The sequence below is a fragment of the Meriones unguiculatus genome, chromosome 15 (assembly GCF_030254825.1).
Source record: "Meriones unguiculatus strain TT.TT164.6M chromosome 15, Bangor_MerUng_6.1, whole genome shotgun sequence".
NCBI classification, from domain to species: domain Eukaryota; kingdom Metazoa; phylum Chordata; class Mammalia; order Rodentia; family Muridae; genus Meriones; species Meriones unguiculatus.
Window position 1 is genome coordinate 8,025,389 of NC_083362.1, and position 14,398 is coordinate 8,039,786.

Here is a 14,398-nt window from a genome sequence, read left to right on the forward strand (position 1 = left end):
CAGAGGAGATGCCAGCTCCTGGGAGGAGTGGAGTTAAAGGTGCTTGTGGGGGTGTAGGAGGCCAGTCCAGGCCCCCTGCAGAAAAGTCAGCCTTCCCAACTGCTGCACAGTCTGTCCCGCTCTTTAGAGGGTCTGTCTTTAGGGATACGATTATCTCCAAACCTTTTTCTTTTCAGTTGACCTATTTGTATGCTTTTAAAGTCACTTTTAGTTCTAGGTTTTCCATTGTGTTCCTTGAATTTTATTTCTATGCCTGTTTCCCATCTGTTTGTTTTCCTTTTTGAAGAACCGTGCATTTAATGGCAGGGATACATTCTGAGAATTGTACCGTTGGGCAGTTTTGTTATTTGGACATCATTGAATGCACTGACGCAGACATTGACGGGATAGGTCAGGTAGTCAACGCAGCCTCTTAAAAAAGGTGCAGTTTGTACATGCGTGTGCATGTTCCAGTTTGTGCCCACACGTGTATTCCATGACGGCTGCAGAGGCTAGAGGACAACTTGAAGGACTTGGTTCTCTTACCATGTGGGTAGTGCCTCTACTGCTGAGTTGTCTCACCAGCCTGTCTCAACATAATCAAGTTGAAGTAAGCACAGAATGTTTGAGGCTACTGCCAGTGCGTAGCGCAGCAAACTGCTTGACAGTGCGTGCCGATTAAGTATGTTTACACTCAAGTAGTGATGACATGCCTGGTGACATGTGCCTGTTTACCCCAGTAGGGCAACATCCTCAGACTCTGTCTCAAAAAAGTTTCAAAAGTCTGCAGTCATTTAAACAGAACGTCCCTCTCCTGGTGGGGATGTGGAGTGCAAGGGCTGCAAACAGCCACCTCCTTGAGTCTTATATGGGTTGCCCTGAGGGACTGTGAAGACAATTTTCTTGCAGATAACTCTGTCTCCAAGTCAGTGCTGTCTCTAGCCTGGCTCCAGGAGGAATATGTGGGGTGCCTTGGGGAAGCCCCAGGGCTCAGTGGCCAGAGTTCATGCTGGCCAGGCTATTATGTTCCTCTGCACCAAGCTGCAGAATAAGGAACATGGGAATGAGGCCTGCTGTAGAGTCAAGCTTGAGTGCTCTGGCCAACAGAAGACCCATAACTTAAAAAAGTGGGGCTTCCCATAATGCAGAGGAACTTGAAGACAGGGTGGCTTGTTCCGTGGGTGCTGGCTCAGATATGTCCACGGTGTCCATAGTTGTTGCCTGGCAAATGGCCTCTAACTCACTCTCCTGAGTTCTGCACCCCACTAAGCCATGTGTAGTAATCAGTCTCACATCTATTATGTCTTTAAAAATAAGGAGGCGTGGTGCTGCACACCTTTAATCCCAGCACTCAGGGAGGCAGAGGCAGGTGCCAGCTTGGTCTGCAAAATGAGTCCAGGACAGCCAAGGCCTGTCTCAAAAAAACCAAAACCAAAAAAAATGAAGAAAGCATAATGGAGTTACTACGGACACCATAACATAATTGTTGCTGGTTTTAAACTCTGTACACAATGGCATGTGCAGTGCGTGTATCCGAGAGGCACCTTCACTACCACAAAGTGTGTATTTATTGCACCTGATGCTGGGACATCATCAGGTGGTAGACAGGACTTTCTCGGTCCCTTTAGTATTTTACACAGCCGCTGACTTTATAATGGTTACTTGAAAGTCTTTTTTGGAGACAGGGTCTCACTCTGTAGCTCTAGCTGGTCTATAACTCAGTATGTCGAGGGGGCTTGCCTCTGCCTCTTCCGTGCTGGAATTAAAGGATTTTACCACTGTTCTTAGCTAATGCTTTAGTGTGCAGTGTTTATGTTTTGTTTAGGAGTGTTCCTTTTAAGTGATTCTGTTTTTCTTTCTTGAGACTCTCTGGCTTTGTAGCAAAGAATGGCCTCTAACTTATGGTCCTCCTACCACCTCCTCCTCTCAGGGTCCATGCGTGTGTCAGTGTACTCTGCTGACTGGCTCTTTGGAGGTCAGCCTTGAATGTTCAGTAGATTGCAGGATAACCTGCAGGAGTGTTCTCTCTTCATGTGAGTCCCAGGGATTGAACTTGGCTTATCATGTGGGGTGGAGCGCTCCTTAACCAACTGTATTACCTTGTATTAACCCTCAATGCATTTTAAACTGATGTAGATGATATATGATGAAGTACCAGGAGGTATTCTGGTCCATGTGCACATTGTGCAGTGTTTACGGCAGGTTCAGCATGTCTTCTCAAACACTGTTTTCTTAAGGAGAAAATATTCAGAATCCTCTAGCTCTTTTATTTTAATGTATATTATGTATATGTGTGTGTGTACAACTGCCCTGGAACTCACTGTGTAGACTAGGCTAGCCTTGAACTCATTTGCCTCTGCCACCCACGTGCTGAGATTAAAGGTTTAGCTCTTTCAGAGGTATAGAATGATGTTATTTACAGTCACCTCACTCTGCAGCACTGTACCTTCAGAACTTGTTCCCACTGATCATCCTTTCTGTCTCCCGTATTCTCCCCAGCCTTGGACACCATTTTTTTTGTTCAACTTGTATGAGGTCAGCCTTTAGAAGTACACACGAGTGAGGCTGTGGAGCTTAGCTTTATGTGTGGCTCTTTTCACTTACTGTCATGATCCAGTGTGCTGTCACCTTGTCCCAAAGGACAGGGCAGGGTCACGTTCTTTTTAACGGTTGAGAGTGCTATTCCACTGTATTTATGCACCACATTCTGTTGAACCAATCATTATTTGATGGACACTTCTGTTGCTTCTATGTCTTGGCTCTTGTGAATCGTGCTGTGGTGAACATGGGAGGAATGCAAGCACCTGTGAGTGTGAGGTTCTGGGTTTGAGTCCAGAACTTTAGACCTGCTAGGCAAGTTTTCAACCATAGAATTGTGAGTCTTGGCATGTTTATTTTAGTGTGTGTGTGTCTGTCTGTCTTTGTGTGTACCACATGTATATGGATCCCTGTGGATTCCAGAAGAGGATGGTGAATCCCACTGTGCTGGAGTTACATGTGAGCTACCTGCCATGGGTGCTAGACTCGGGCTCAGAGGAAGAGAAAGGCAGGAAGCTTAACTCTGTTACCCCTGCCATATCTGATTTTAACAGTAAATTTTAGTACTCAGTTCTCTTTATTAGATTTCAAATCTTAATTTACTTAATCATGTTATCTCAGAAGCATCTGAAAGGATTGAGAATTACTGTCAGCTCTGGAAATGCTGAGATGGTATTAATAGTATTGACAGCTCTTGCAGAGGACCTAAGTTTGGTTCCAGCTCACACTGGCTTGCAGTTCCAGTTCCAAGGGATCCCATGCCTTCTTGTGGTATCTTTGGAAACTTGCCTGCATGTGGTACACATAAAAACTCAAGCAGGAGCAAGCACAAATTATAAACAAGTTAAAAACTCCTTATGTTTTGTTTTCTTTTGAGATTGTTATGTGACTTTAAAATGAAAATATGCCTATAACTTACTGTGCCTTTTCTTTTTTTAATTGCCAACTAGAATGTCACATCATCTCCTCAGTATTCTACATTCCTGGAACATATCATCCCACGATTTCTTACTTTTCTCCAAGATGGAGAAGTCCAGTTTCTTCAGGAGAAGCCAGCCCAGGTAATGTGTCAACAGTAGCGGGGGGAGGGGGGGAGGGGGGGAGGCGGGGAGCCACACTGATGATCAGAGGCAAATATGAATCAAAACAATATAATAAAACCAAAGAATGACAAAGGTCCTGCCAGTGTGGTACCATCTAGGCCCATTGACTCCTTGACTTTATTCATCTTTTCTGTGGCTTAAGTTACTTGCATCTGCCAACTCTGGGTGTGTATTATGCAGAATAGTTCAGCTGGACACAAAAGAGGGCTGGTGAGATGACTCGGCAGGCAGAGGTGCTGGCCACCAAGCCGGAAGACCTGGGTTCAGTCTGGTGAGACTCACATGATAGATGGGAGCATTGACTCCAGCAGGTGGTCCTTCAGCCTGTCTCTACCTGCTCCATGATGCACATGGACCCATATGTAATAACTCAAGAGAATTAAGTTTGGCTGGAGAGATGAGTCCTATTCATGCAGAGGGCCAGAGTTCAGTTCCCAACTTGCAGGTCGGATGGCTGAAAGCTGTCTGTAACTGCGCTAGCCAGATCTGAGATCTCTGGCCTCCTAGGGCACCTGGACATACACTAGCAATTCTTTTCTTTTTAAGATTTATTTGTTTATTTATGCAGTATTTTGTCTACATGTGTGCCTGCAGGCTGTAAGATGGCACCAGATCTCATTATGGATGTTTATGAACCACCATGTGAATGCTGGGAATTGAACTGAGGACCCTTGGAAGAACAGCCAGTGCTCTTAACCTCTGAGCCATCTCTCTAGCCCCAATTCTTTAAAAAATTAAAATTCATATTTAGTTTTACATAAAACAGTTTGACATCATTTCCCACCTCTAACCACCTGCGCATTATTTTCTCAGTTTTTCCAGTTTATCTCTACCCACTCCACACATCCCCCCCTTTTCCATCTTGAATATTTTAAGGTATACTCATTATACCATCGTTTTCTCTATATCGCTTCTATTTCTTAAAGAATTTGAAAACAGTTGCTGTAATGGTGGTTAGCTTTATTGCTACCTGGAGCATTTTTAGGTTGTACCAGTTTCGAGAGCTTAAGTATGTGACCAGCTTCCTAGTTCTGAGCTGCCGTGGCAGATCACGGATGGAAGCTTAGTGCATCATGGCTGAAACACACCCTTGGGCTCGCAGGAGCAGATGAGGAGTGTCAGGGGAGACTGCACATTAATTATTTTCTATTTTCTGCTTTCTCTTGTCTCTCTTTTTTTCAAGACAGGGTTTCTCTGTGTAGCCCTGGCTGACCTGGAACTTGCTTTGTAGACCAGACTGGCCTTGAATTCAGAGATCTGTGGCATGCCTTGTGGAGGCCAGAAGAGGGTGCTGCATTCCCTAGCCTTGGCATTACAAATGGTTGTTAGCCATTGTGTGCCCTGGGAATACAATCCCGGTCCTCTATAGCTGGGCATGGTGATGAACACCTTTAATCCCTGCACTCTAGAAGGCAAAGGGAAGAGCAGCCAATTCTCTTAACCATTAAGCAGTCTCTCTAGCCTAAAATATATAATTTATTATTAATTATGTGTCTTGTGCCTGCACATGTATGCATAAGGGCATGTGAGTTCAGGTCTTTTGGAGGTCAGGGGAGGGTATTGGACCCTTTAAGCTGGAGTTACACGTGGCTGTGAGTCACCTGACAAGGGAGCTGGGGACTAAACTATCCTCTGCACGAGTATAAAGTACTCTTAACTGCTGAGCCGTTTCTCTGGCCCCTTCTCTTTTCTCTTAAGTCTGTTTGCTCCTCAGTTTTCAATCCACTTTATTCTCACAAAGTTGTAAAAAGTTTGTTAACGTAGTTGTGGGGGATACTGAAGATGACTTGCACACATACTATAGGTTACAAATAAGTAATTTGCAGGTCTTCTAAGGTCACCCCGTGTCAGGTGGCGGTTGCTGGTGCTGGCTTCAGGCATCCCTGTGACGTGTGTAAGGTTAAAAGGACTCCCGATGTTTTACTTCTGTATTTGTGCCTTTCCCTGCCAGCAACTACGGAAGCTAGTACTTGAGATACTCCACAGGATACCGACCAATGAGCATCTTCGTCCTCACACGAAAAACGTTCTGTCTGTGATGTTCCGATTCTTAGAGGTAATCTTTGAGAACTCTCTTAATAGCTGTATTTAAAACACGTCATGATTTTTCTTATGGTAAAATCCAGTAGTAGCCCATGCTTTACCAAAGAGCTGATTAAATGAGTGAAATTTTTCTTAATGTCTCTTTTCCTCTCATTCTTGTTTAATTCAGAAAGAAAGATTACTTAATTGAAGAGTTTTATTCCTCTTTTCCTTCCTCCATCCCCCTCTTTTTTTTTTTTTTTTTTTCCTTTCTTTTTTTCCAGACAGGCTCTCACAATGTAACCCAGGTTGGCCTGGAGCTCCCTATGTAGACCAGATTGTCTTTGAACTCACAGGGATCCTCCAGCCCCTGCCTCCTGAGTACTGGGATTTAAACTTTTAACTATATACCAAGACATTTGGCTCATTTTTCTTTTGGGACAAGGTCTGGTGCTGTGAACCCGTGTTTCCAAGCAGTGAGCCCCTTTTTGTTGTTTGTTTCAGGTAGGATGTCATTTAGCCACCAAGCGTCAGTAGGTTGTCGTGGCACACCTCTGTAATGCCAGCCCTTGGGAGGAGGAGGAAGGCAGTGCTCACTGAGTTTGAGGCCACCCACGACCACATGATGTGACCCTGTTAAACACAACATTAATTCGGGACTAGGGGTGTAGCTCAGCTGATAGACTGCTTGCCTGGTACGCCTGAAATCCTGGCTATTTCATCCTGGTATCACATAAACCAGGCTAGGTGAAGCACACGTCTCATCCCAGCCTGCCCTCAGGAGTTCAGGGACACTCTTGGACAGGTAGTGAGCTCAGGCCAGACCTAGGTTACGTGAAACCCTTGTCAAAAGTGTGGAGGAGGCAGTAATCCATGGCGTGACCTGCCCTCTGTGTCATATGCTCGTTCACCTGTCCCAGAGTTACTATGACATGTTGGTGGGATGCTGGTCAAATGGTCCACAAAGTCCTCGACACTTTCTGCCCAGGGCAGCTGTATCTTGGACCTGCTATTTTCATCCAATCAAATGTAAGCTGGTTGATTTAGGTGTGTAGAAGAGAAACATGCAGAAAATGCCTAGACTGTTTATTTTGTCTTTTGAGATGGGGTCTCACTGTGTACTCTGGTTTGACTGGGAGCTCACTGTTAGCCTGCCTTTGCCCCCTAAGTGTGCCATCATACCCATTGGCAGTTTGTTTTTAATCTTGAGATTAAAATGTCTTCAGAAATATAACGATTTTTTTTTTTGGTTGTTTAAAGACGGAAAATGAAGAAAATGTTCTTATTTGTCTAAGAATAATTATTGAGCTGCATAAACAGTTCAGGCCACCAATCACACAAGAAGTAAGTTGTTCATCACATTTGTTTATTTGTGTGTGTGTATATGTGTATGTATATCGTGTGTGTGCATGTGTGTGTGTGTGTGTGTGTATGTGTATGTATATAGTGTGTGTACATGCATGTGTGTATGTGTATGTTGGAGCATGCACCATCAGATAAGGTCAGATACAAGTGCTGGATTTCACAGAACTGGAATTACCATAGGCAGCTCTGGGCTACCAGATATGTGGATGCTGGGAATCTGATGAGGTTCCTCTATGAGAGCAGCCAGTGCTCTCAACTGCTGAGCTGTCTCTCCAGCTCTCAGGTCACTCTATTCCGAAGAGCCTATATGGCGTTTCCTTAGCTTTCAGCCTTTGCCTGTTTCTGAGATAGAAAATTGGTTTCTGTTTATCAGTGTCTTTTTTTTCTTTTTGTTTGTTTGTTTATGTTAATTGCTCATTTGTGTTGTGCCTGATAATTCCTTACTTTTTAGTATTTGGAGAAGTATTTGGGGGATGGGGGTGGTGAGTGTGCCTAGGCTCATGTGTGCAGGTCAGAGGACAACTCTGGCCTGTCTTCAGGGATCAGTCTTTACCAGCTGAGCCAACACTGGCCCTTAACTGTGTTCTTAAAACAAAGTGTTTCTGTTTTCTGTCATTTTTTTTAGATTCATCACTTTTTGGATTTTGTGAAACAGATTTATAAGGAGCTTCCAAAAGTAGTGGTATGTATTTAAGTTTGAATTTACTGCTTATATTTATTTGTTTTCCATCTGTCCTAACGGGAATTTGGAGCAGTTTAGTTGAAGTGAACAAGGGTGGGGTTGGGGAGAGGGGGGTGGCGATTCTGACTTTTCGGTGGGGAATATAAACACTCTAAGACACGTTATTGTGTTCTTTCTGTGTAGAACCGATACTTTGAGAATCCTCAGGGGATCCCTGAGAACACAGTGCCGCCACCAGAAATGGTTGGTATGATCACGACAATTGCCGTGAAGGTCAATCCTGAGCGCGAGGACAGCGAGACCCGGACGGTGGGTGTTCCTCCCTTCTTCCTGACAGCTTTGTCCAGTTTGGGTTCTTCTCTCCCCAAATCCATGGCTTCTCTGATTGGTAGAGAAGAAAATGAGATAACTTAAGCCATTTGTAGTAAATAAAGATGAGCCCTCAGGTGCCAGCGATGCCTGGCTGAGAAGACCAGCCAGCCCACTGGCAGGAGCCACAGGCTAGGCATGGGCCAGAGAGCATCCCGATGGTGCTCCAGCCCCACTCTGGCTTCCTGACTCTGTAAAAGTTCGAGATTCGTTGGCCTGACCTTGTTTTTCCTGTTTTTATCTGGAAATCAGTGTCTTGGGCTTTGCAGAGGTAATTCTAGCATTGCCTGTCACGTAGGGAATACGTGGTGACCTTTTACCGTGACTCACTCTTGGGGCTGAACTAAGAAAAGAATGTTTTCCTGGGGCTAGGGGCATCTGTCTGTTGGAAGAATGCTTACCTGCATGCAGGAAGGCCCAGGGTCCGCCCTCAGCATTGGGTCAGCTGAGCACTGTGCTCCATGCCTTTCACCCCAGCCCTAGGGAGGTACGGGATCAGTTGAAGGCTAACCTCAGCTACATAGCAAGTTGGATGCCAGCTTGGACTACATGTGACCCCGTTTCCAGCCTAAAGAAAGGACATTTTAGCATTTGTATTGTTTGAGACAAGGCTTCAGCTTATGCTGAGGAGAACCAAACTGAATTTTAAGCAAAGCCTGCGTCCCATCTTTCTTTACTGTTTTGCTTATTTTTTTTTCAGTCCGTTGCTCACTGGTAGTTTGCACCTGCCCTTTTTAAGCTCATTCAGCTCGCCTGGCTTTACTATAAGCATTTTTCTACTGCATATAAATATTATTAAATAAAACCAGCGAACTAAATTGTACTCTGAGGTTTTTCTTGTTCTTTTATGTCAAATAGTGGCTTTTTAAAAGCTGGGTGGGTTGCCAGGTTGGGTGGCATATACCTTTACTCCCAGTTCTCTTGAGGCAGATACAGGTGGATATCTTGAGGTTGAGGCCAGTCTACACAATGAGACCTTGTCTCAAAAAAAAAAAAGATGTAGTAGGTGGTAGTACATGACTGAGGCAGGAGGATTGCTATGAGTTACAAGTTCATCTTGGCTAATAGTGGATTCAAGGCCAGCTGGGTTACACAGTGAGACAACTGGGCCTTATGATGCATTTTCCCAGCGTTTGGGATGCAGAGGCAGGAGGATCACTGTAAGTCTGAGGTCTGCCAAGAGTATGTAGGGAGACCTTGTCTCCAAACCAGACTTCCTACCCTCAGGAGAATACCTGTAAACCCCAGACTTCTTAGGTGATGAAAGTTTGGGTTTCCCCTAGGAAAATCTATGATAAAAACAAAACACTTGTATGTTCTTAGTTTGGGTACTCCACAGATGCTTGCAAGTGTCTCTGTTACTGTGGTGCTTAGTGGGACTGGCTGGACACTTGTAGGTGCCCCAGAGCTGATGGTTGCTTCTCCTCTCTGCACCTCACAGCATTCCATCATCCCACGAGGATCTCTCTCACTGAAAGTGCTGGCTGAGCTGCCTATCATTGTTGTACTAATGTACCAGGTAAGGTACTACTTAATAACCTTTGGTTTTTTTATGTGAAAGTTTGTAGCTGGTCTTTGCTACTTTTTGGGTTCTTTTTCCCACCCTTTATTCCACTGATTTCACCCACTATCATCAGATAGGAGAGAAAGGATATAGGGGAGAGAGAGAAAGATCCAGTCCTTGAATCTAAGTTCTTTCCTCTTGTTTCTTCCTTGCTTATAGCTGGTCTTTGCTACTTTGTGCATTCTTCTTCTTTTTCCCACCCTTTATTCCTCCCAGTTTCATCCCTTGTCACTAGATAGGAGAGAAAGAAGGGTAGAGGGGAGGGGGCTGGAAATCAAGATCCTTGAATCTAACTTCTTTCTTGTTTTTTCTTTGAGCACAACTACTAACAAACTGCAACCAACCCCCACCTATTGGGACCCTAGTGTTTATATAGCCATTGAAAACTTTCCAGAATTTCAAATGTCACACAATTGCAGAATCTGTCTGCAGCTGGCAAAACCATGCCTCTGCTAGAGCATGAGGCAAATCATAGTCAGCTGCTGTGCACAGTCCAAAGCAGGCCCGTATCCCCACACCTGGGATTAAAATGAAAATATATTCTTATAATATTTCTGTGGTTTTTAAAGAAACCAAAATTCCAAAATTGTCAGTACAAACGTTCATGTCTGATTTCCTTCTGCAAATGAGGTGTACAGGAAACCCACATGCTCTTGGGTGCAGAGCAGCCTGCTGTCTCTGAGGCATGCCAGACATGTGGTGGGTGCGTGTAAAAGCACTAACCTCAGCTGTTTCCCTGCAGCTGTACAAACTAAACATCCACAATGTTGTTGCCGAGTTTGTGCCCTTGATCATGAACACCATTGCAATTCAGGTATCTGCACAGGCCAGGTAAGTGTTCCTCAGACCGGTGGAGCTGATGGCTCAGTGTCTTTTCCAGCTAGCTTATTGCTCCCGTTCTTTAGACGTGAGAATCATGAGTGTTAGAATGTGTGTGCATTTGGACTTACTTTAAACTCCTGTTGAAGTAGTGGCTATGATTATTGAGTTCCTTTTTACATTTTGGTTACGTTTTATCTGTTCTGTGTCAGTACGTGTCCCTGCGCATGCCTAGCCACAGCATGTGCTGTGGAGGGCAGGGGACAGCTCGTAGGAGTCAGTTCTTTCCTTCCAGCTTGTAGGTCCTGGGGTTGAACTTGGACTGCCAGTCTTGGCAGCAGCTGCTCTTAGCTGCTGAGCCATGTCAGGGCCTCTCAGTCCCTCAGCTGTGAGGGTGCTGTAGTAGGTTTTCTCCAGTCTTGGAAGTTCCCCAGTGTCACTAGATGCTCTTTGTTCTGGCTGTTCTTTGAGAAAACTGGTGGTGTGCTTGACCTCCAGCGGTCCCTCCCTACTGGGGAGGACAGGCCAGCTGGATCCGTCCTTAGCTTAAGCTGAACAGCATTCCTTAAGGACACCGTCTTTTGACATGCAGCCCCTATGATGAGAGATGCTGGAATATCTGAGGAGTGCCCTCTGAGGAGTGCCATTCCCACAGCTCGTATTCCTCGGGCGCTCTGTGGAATGCAGGCCACACACCGTGGGTAATAAGGAATCCACGTTAGGAATGCTGTGGGAGGGTGTGATTTGGACCGTTTAGGACTTGTATGCTACGTGATTTTATTTCATCTTTAAAAATTGTGTGTGTGTGTGTGCACGTCTGTGTGTATGAGTATGAGTGCAGTGCCCATGGAGGCCAGCAGAGGGCACCGGATTCCCCTGCAGCTGTACCTTCAGGAGGTTGTGAGCTGTCTGGCATGGATTCTGGGAACCGGACTTGGGTCCTCAGTAAACAGGGAGTTCTCTTAACCAAGCGCTCTGAGCTTCTCCAGCCTTTCATGTGACTTGAAACTGCATAAAAGTAGTTGCATTTTTATTTCTGTGGTTTGTATGGAAATGAGGGAACTTTAAGGCTTAGTAGTTGTTGTCGCTGTTTAACTCCAAGTCACCTTAAAGGACTAATATTGGATTTGTATCCATTTCCTTCCCAGGCAACATAAGCTTTACAACAAGGAACTGTATGCTGACTTCATTGCTGCTCAGATCAAAACATTGTCATTTCTAGCCTATATCATCAGAATTTACCAGGTAAGTTTCTTGGCCTGTTCAGTTTTTTTTTTTTTCCTCCCTTTCGTGTGTGTGCGTGCTTTGAGTACGTATGTGTGTGTCTCTGTGAGTATGTGCTGTATGTATGTTTATAAATGAATGATATGTGTGCAGGTGTGTGTGTGTGTGTGTGTGTGTGCATGTGGAGGCCAGAAGTTGATGTTGGGACTCTTCCTCCAGTGCTCTCCACCTTTTTGTTTTGAGGCAGAGTCTCTTAGGTCAAACCCAGAGCTCGTTGATGTGGTTAGTCCCTCAGCAGCGGAATTACTACTGCCATGCCACCCAGAATTTACATAGGTTCCAGAGACCTGGTCTCTGGTTCTCTTGCATTTTAGCCTCTGTGAGTTATCTCCCCACCTTGTTTTTGCTATATTTTGCATATAGGAAAGTCCATTTTCTGTGAATGTGTCCTTGAATTGACCATTGCTTCCATTCAGCCCATTAACATGTAGAAGGTTCCTGTCCCCACACACATACCAAAGTCTCATAGCCATTTGTAGTCAGTTTTGTTCTGGCCTCTCTACCCCTTCTGTGTTCTATAAATGGAGTTGTGTGTCTCCAGTGTGGTGTCTGTATCACATCTGCCACCTTTGACTGACAGGAATGCTGAGATGTCAGCTGCATTTGATCATGAGTGCAGTTCTCTTAAATCAGAAGGAAAGGGAAGGAGACTTCAGCTCCGTCATTTAGGCTGCATTTTTGTTTTTAAGTGTTTATTGTACATACATGTGTAGTTGGCTCTCTGCTTCTTCCTTTGTGGGATTCTGGGGCTCTGCTGCCAGTTTCTGGGGGCTTCCTCTCCCCCTCCCCCGGGGGAGCAGGGGTGGGGTGGGGGCAGGGCTTGGGTGGCTGTGAGTACGACGGAAGTGACCTTTTGGGATCAGCTTCAGCTACACTGCTCCACTTTATTTGGGGTAGCCAGGGTTCGATAGCTCTTGGGGAGTGGGTAGGGTTCCTAGGGTAGGTGTATACTACTGGATGTGGATAGGGGTGCCAGGCATGCTTTATTTCCATTTGGTGGTTGTCCATTGGGAGGAATATCAACACAGCACCTAATTATCCTGTAGGTGCAGGTGGAAGAGTGCTATCAGGGAACTGTGCCAAAGGTCGTATTCCAGATATGGTTAGAGGCATCTTTGCCTAAGGTCCCTCTCCAGATGAGGTCAGGGAGAGAGTGGGAGGCCCTGCTGGTAGGAGGGGCTCATACTCCATCTAGGCTGAGCTGAGGAAGGCTTGATGGACATGGTGTTGTGCATCCTCAAACCACAGTCTTCCACCAGCAGGTCACCAGGCCTGCATGGCAAATGTGATAGCTACTGAGCTCTTACGCCTCCACCCCATCCTTTTTATCTCATTCCAGCCTGGTTGCCATGATTCACCATGGTAACCAGAGACCAGTTTGCAGTGATCCTCTGGCTTCTGCCACTTAAGAACTGGAATTGCAGGGTTTTAGCATCATACCTAGCTTGAGGTGTATAGTTTTTTTAAATAAAATTTTCATGTAGGCAGTCATTGATTGTTTTAATGTAGAGTGAATGTAATTCTGATCTCTAGCAGTGTCATTATGTGACGATACAGTCTTGCTATGTAGCCCAGTTTTGTAGTCAGTTTTGTTCTGGCCTCTCTACCCCTTCTGTGTTCTATGGTCATGCCCTTCAGCCCATGTTCTTCAGTCTTCAGAGTGCTGGGTTGTGGGCATTTAGCATCATGACCAGATAAGTGGAGTGTCTGACTAAGGAAGGCACTGTTCAGAACTGCTCAGAATTGTCAGAGTTAATCCTTGTTGTCATTCTCAACTCACGTTAGTGGGCTGACTAAGTAAAGGATTTATTTATTTGTTTTTGAGATATGGTGTCACTGTGTAGTCTTGGCTGGCCTGGAACTTCTTAGGTAGACCAGGGTGGCCTCACAAGAGATCTTTCTGCCTCTGCCTCGTGAGCTGTCCTGCCTGGCATTTACTTAGCGTGTATGCGTGCATGTGTGTGTGTGTTGTGCATTTGCCCATGAAAAGCAGAAGAGTGCATTGGATCCTCTGGTATTTGACCACCTGTTATGGGTGCTAGAAACCGAATGGGGTCGTCTGGAAGAGCATCAGGTGGCCTCGACTGCGATGCTATCTTTCTAGCCCAGAGTAGTTTTTTTAAACAGGCTTTAGCATTTACTTTTTCTCTAACAAGGAAGTAATGCGTATTCATTTTTGAAATTTGTGTAACAGTAGAACAATACAAACACTGTGTCCACATTTACACCACATGGAAGACCATCTGTTTAAGTTGTCATAGTTTCCTTTCAGAATGACACTGGCTGCATGGCTGCGCATACACACTAAAACCTTTAGGTGGTACTTGGCTGGCCTGATGCTTCAGGATAGGACCTGGGTGTCTCTGCAGCCTCCTGCACACAGTCTGACTGTTGTCTTCCTTCCTGTGACAGGAGCTAGTGACCAAGTACTCCCAGCAGATGGTGAAAGGCATGCTTCAGTTGCTTTCCAATTGCCCGGCAGAGACTGCACACCTCAGGAAGGAGCTTCTCATTGCTGCCAAGCACATCCTTACCACAGAGCTGAGAAACCGTAAGGCTTGCTTTTCTTCAAGGCCTGTGCAGCCCGTGCCGTCGTAGAGCAAGGCTCGCTGGCTTTCTGGAGGTCTACAGGGTCTTGGCATGTCTGTTCTTTCTTTATTGCTGTCCTGGGTC

The 14,398-nt window shown here is 45.3% G+C and overlaps 1 protein-coding gene and 1 pseudogene across 21 annotated transcripts in view; both read left to right on the top strand.

Moving 5' to 3' along the window:
• Trrap (transformation/transcription domain associated protein) overlaps positions 1 to 14,398 on the top strand; it is a 92,497-nt gene that overhangs the window by 5,431 nt on the left and 72,668 nt on the right. For all 21 annotated transcript variants that reach the window (XM_060368123.1, XM_060368117.1, XM_060368120.1 and 18 more), the window contains 9 exons: positions 3,468 to 3,578; positions 5,572 to 5,676; positions 6,903 to 6,986; positions 7,633 to 7,689; positions 7,873 to 7,998; positions 9,500 to 9,577; positions 10,365 to 10,453; positions 11,590 to 11,686; positions 14,138 to 14,276. In XM_060368123.1, the coding sequence (XP_060224106.1) occupies positions 3,468 to 3,578; positions 5,572 to 5,676; positions 6,903 to 6,986; positions 7,633 to 7,689; positions 7,873 to 7,998; positions 9,500 to 9,577; positions 10,365 to 10,453; positions 11,590 to 11,686; positions 14,138 to 14,276 (886 nt within the window). The remainder of the gene's footprint in view (positions 1 to 3,467; positions 3,579 to 5,571; positions 5,677 to 6,902; positions 6,987 to 7,632; positions 7,690 to 7,872; positions 7,999 to 9,499; positions 9,578 to 10,364; positions 10,454 to 11,589; positions 11,687 to 14,137; positions 14,277 to 14,398) is intronic.
• LOC132648199 (small nucleolar RNA SNORA70) lies at positions 764 to 879 on the top strand (annotated as a pseudogene).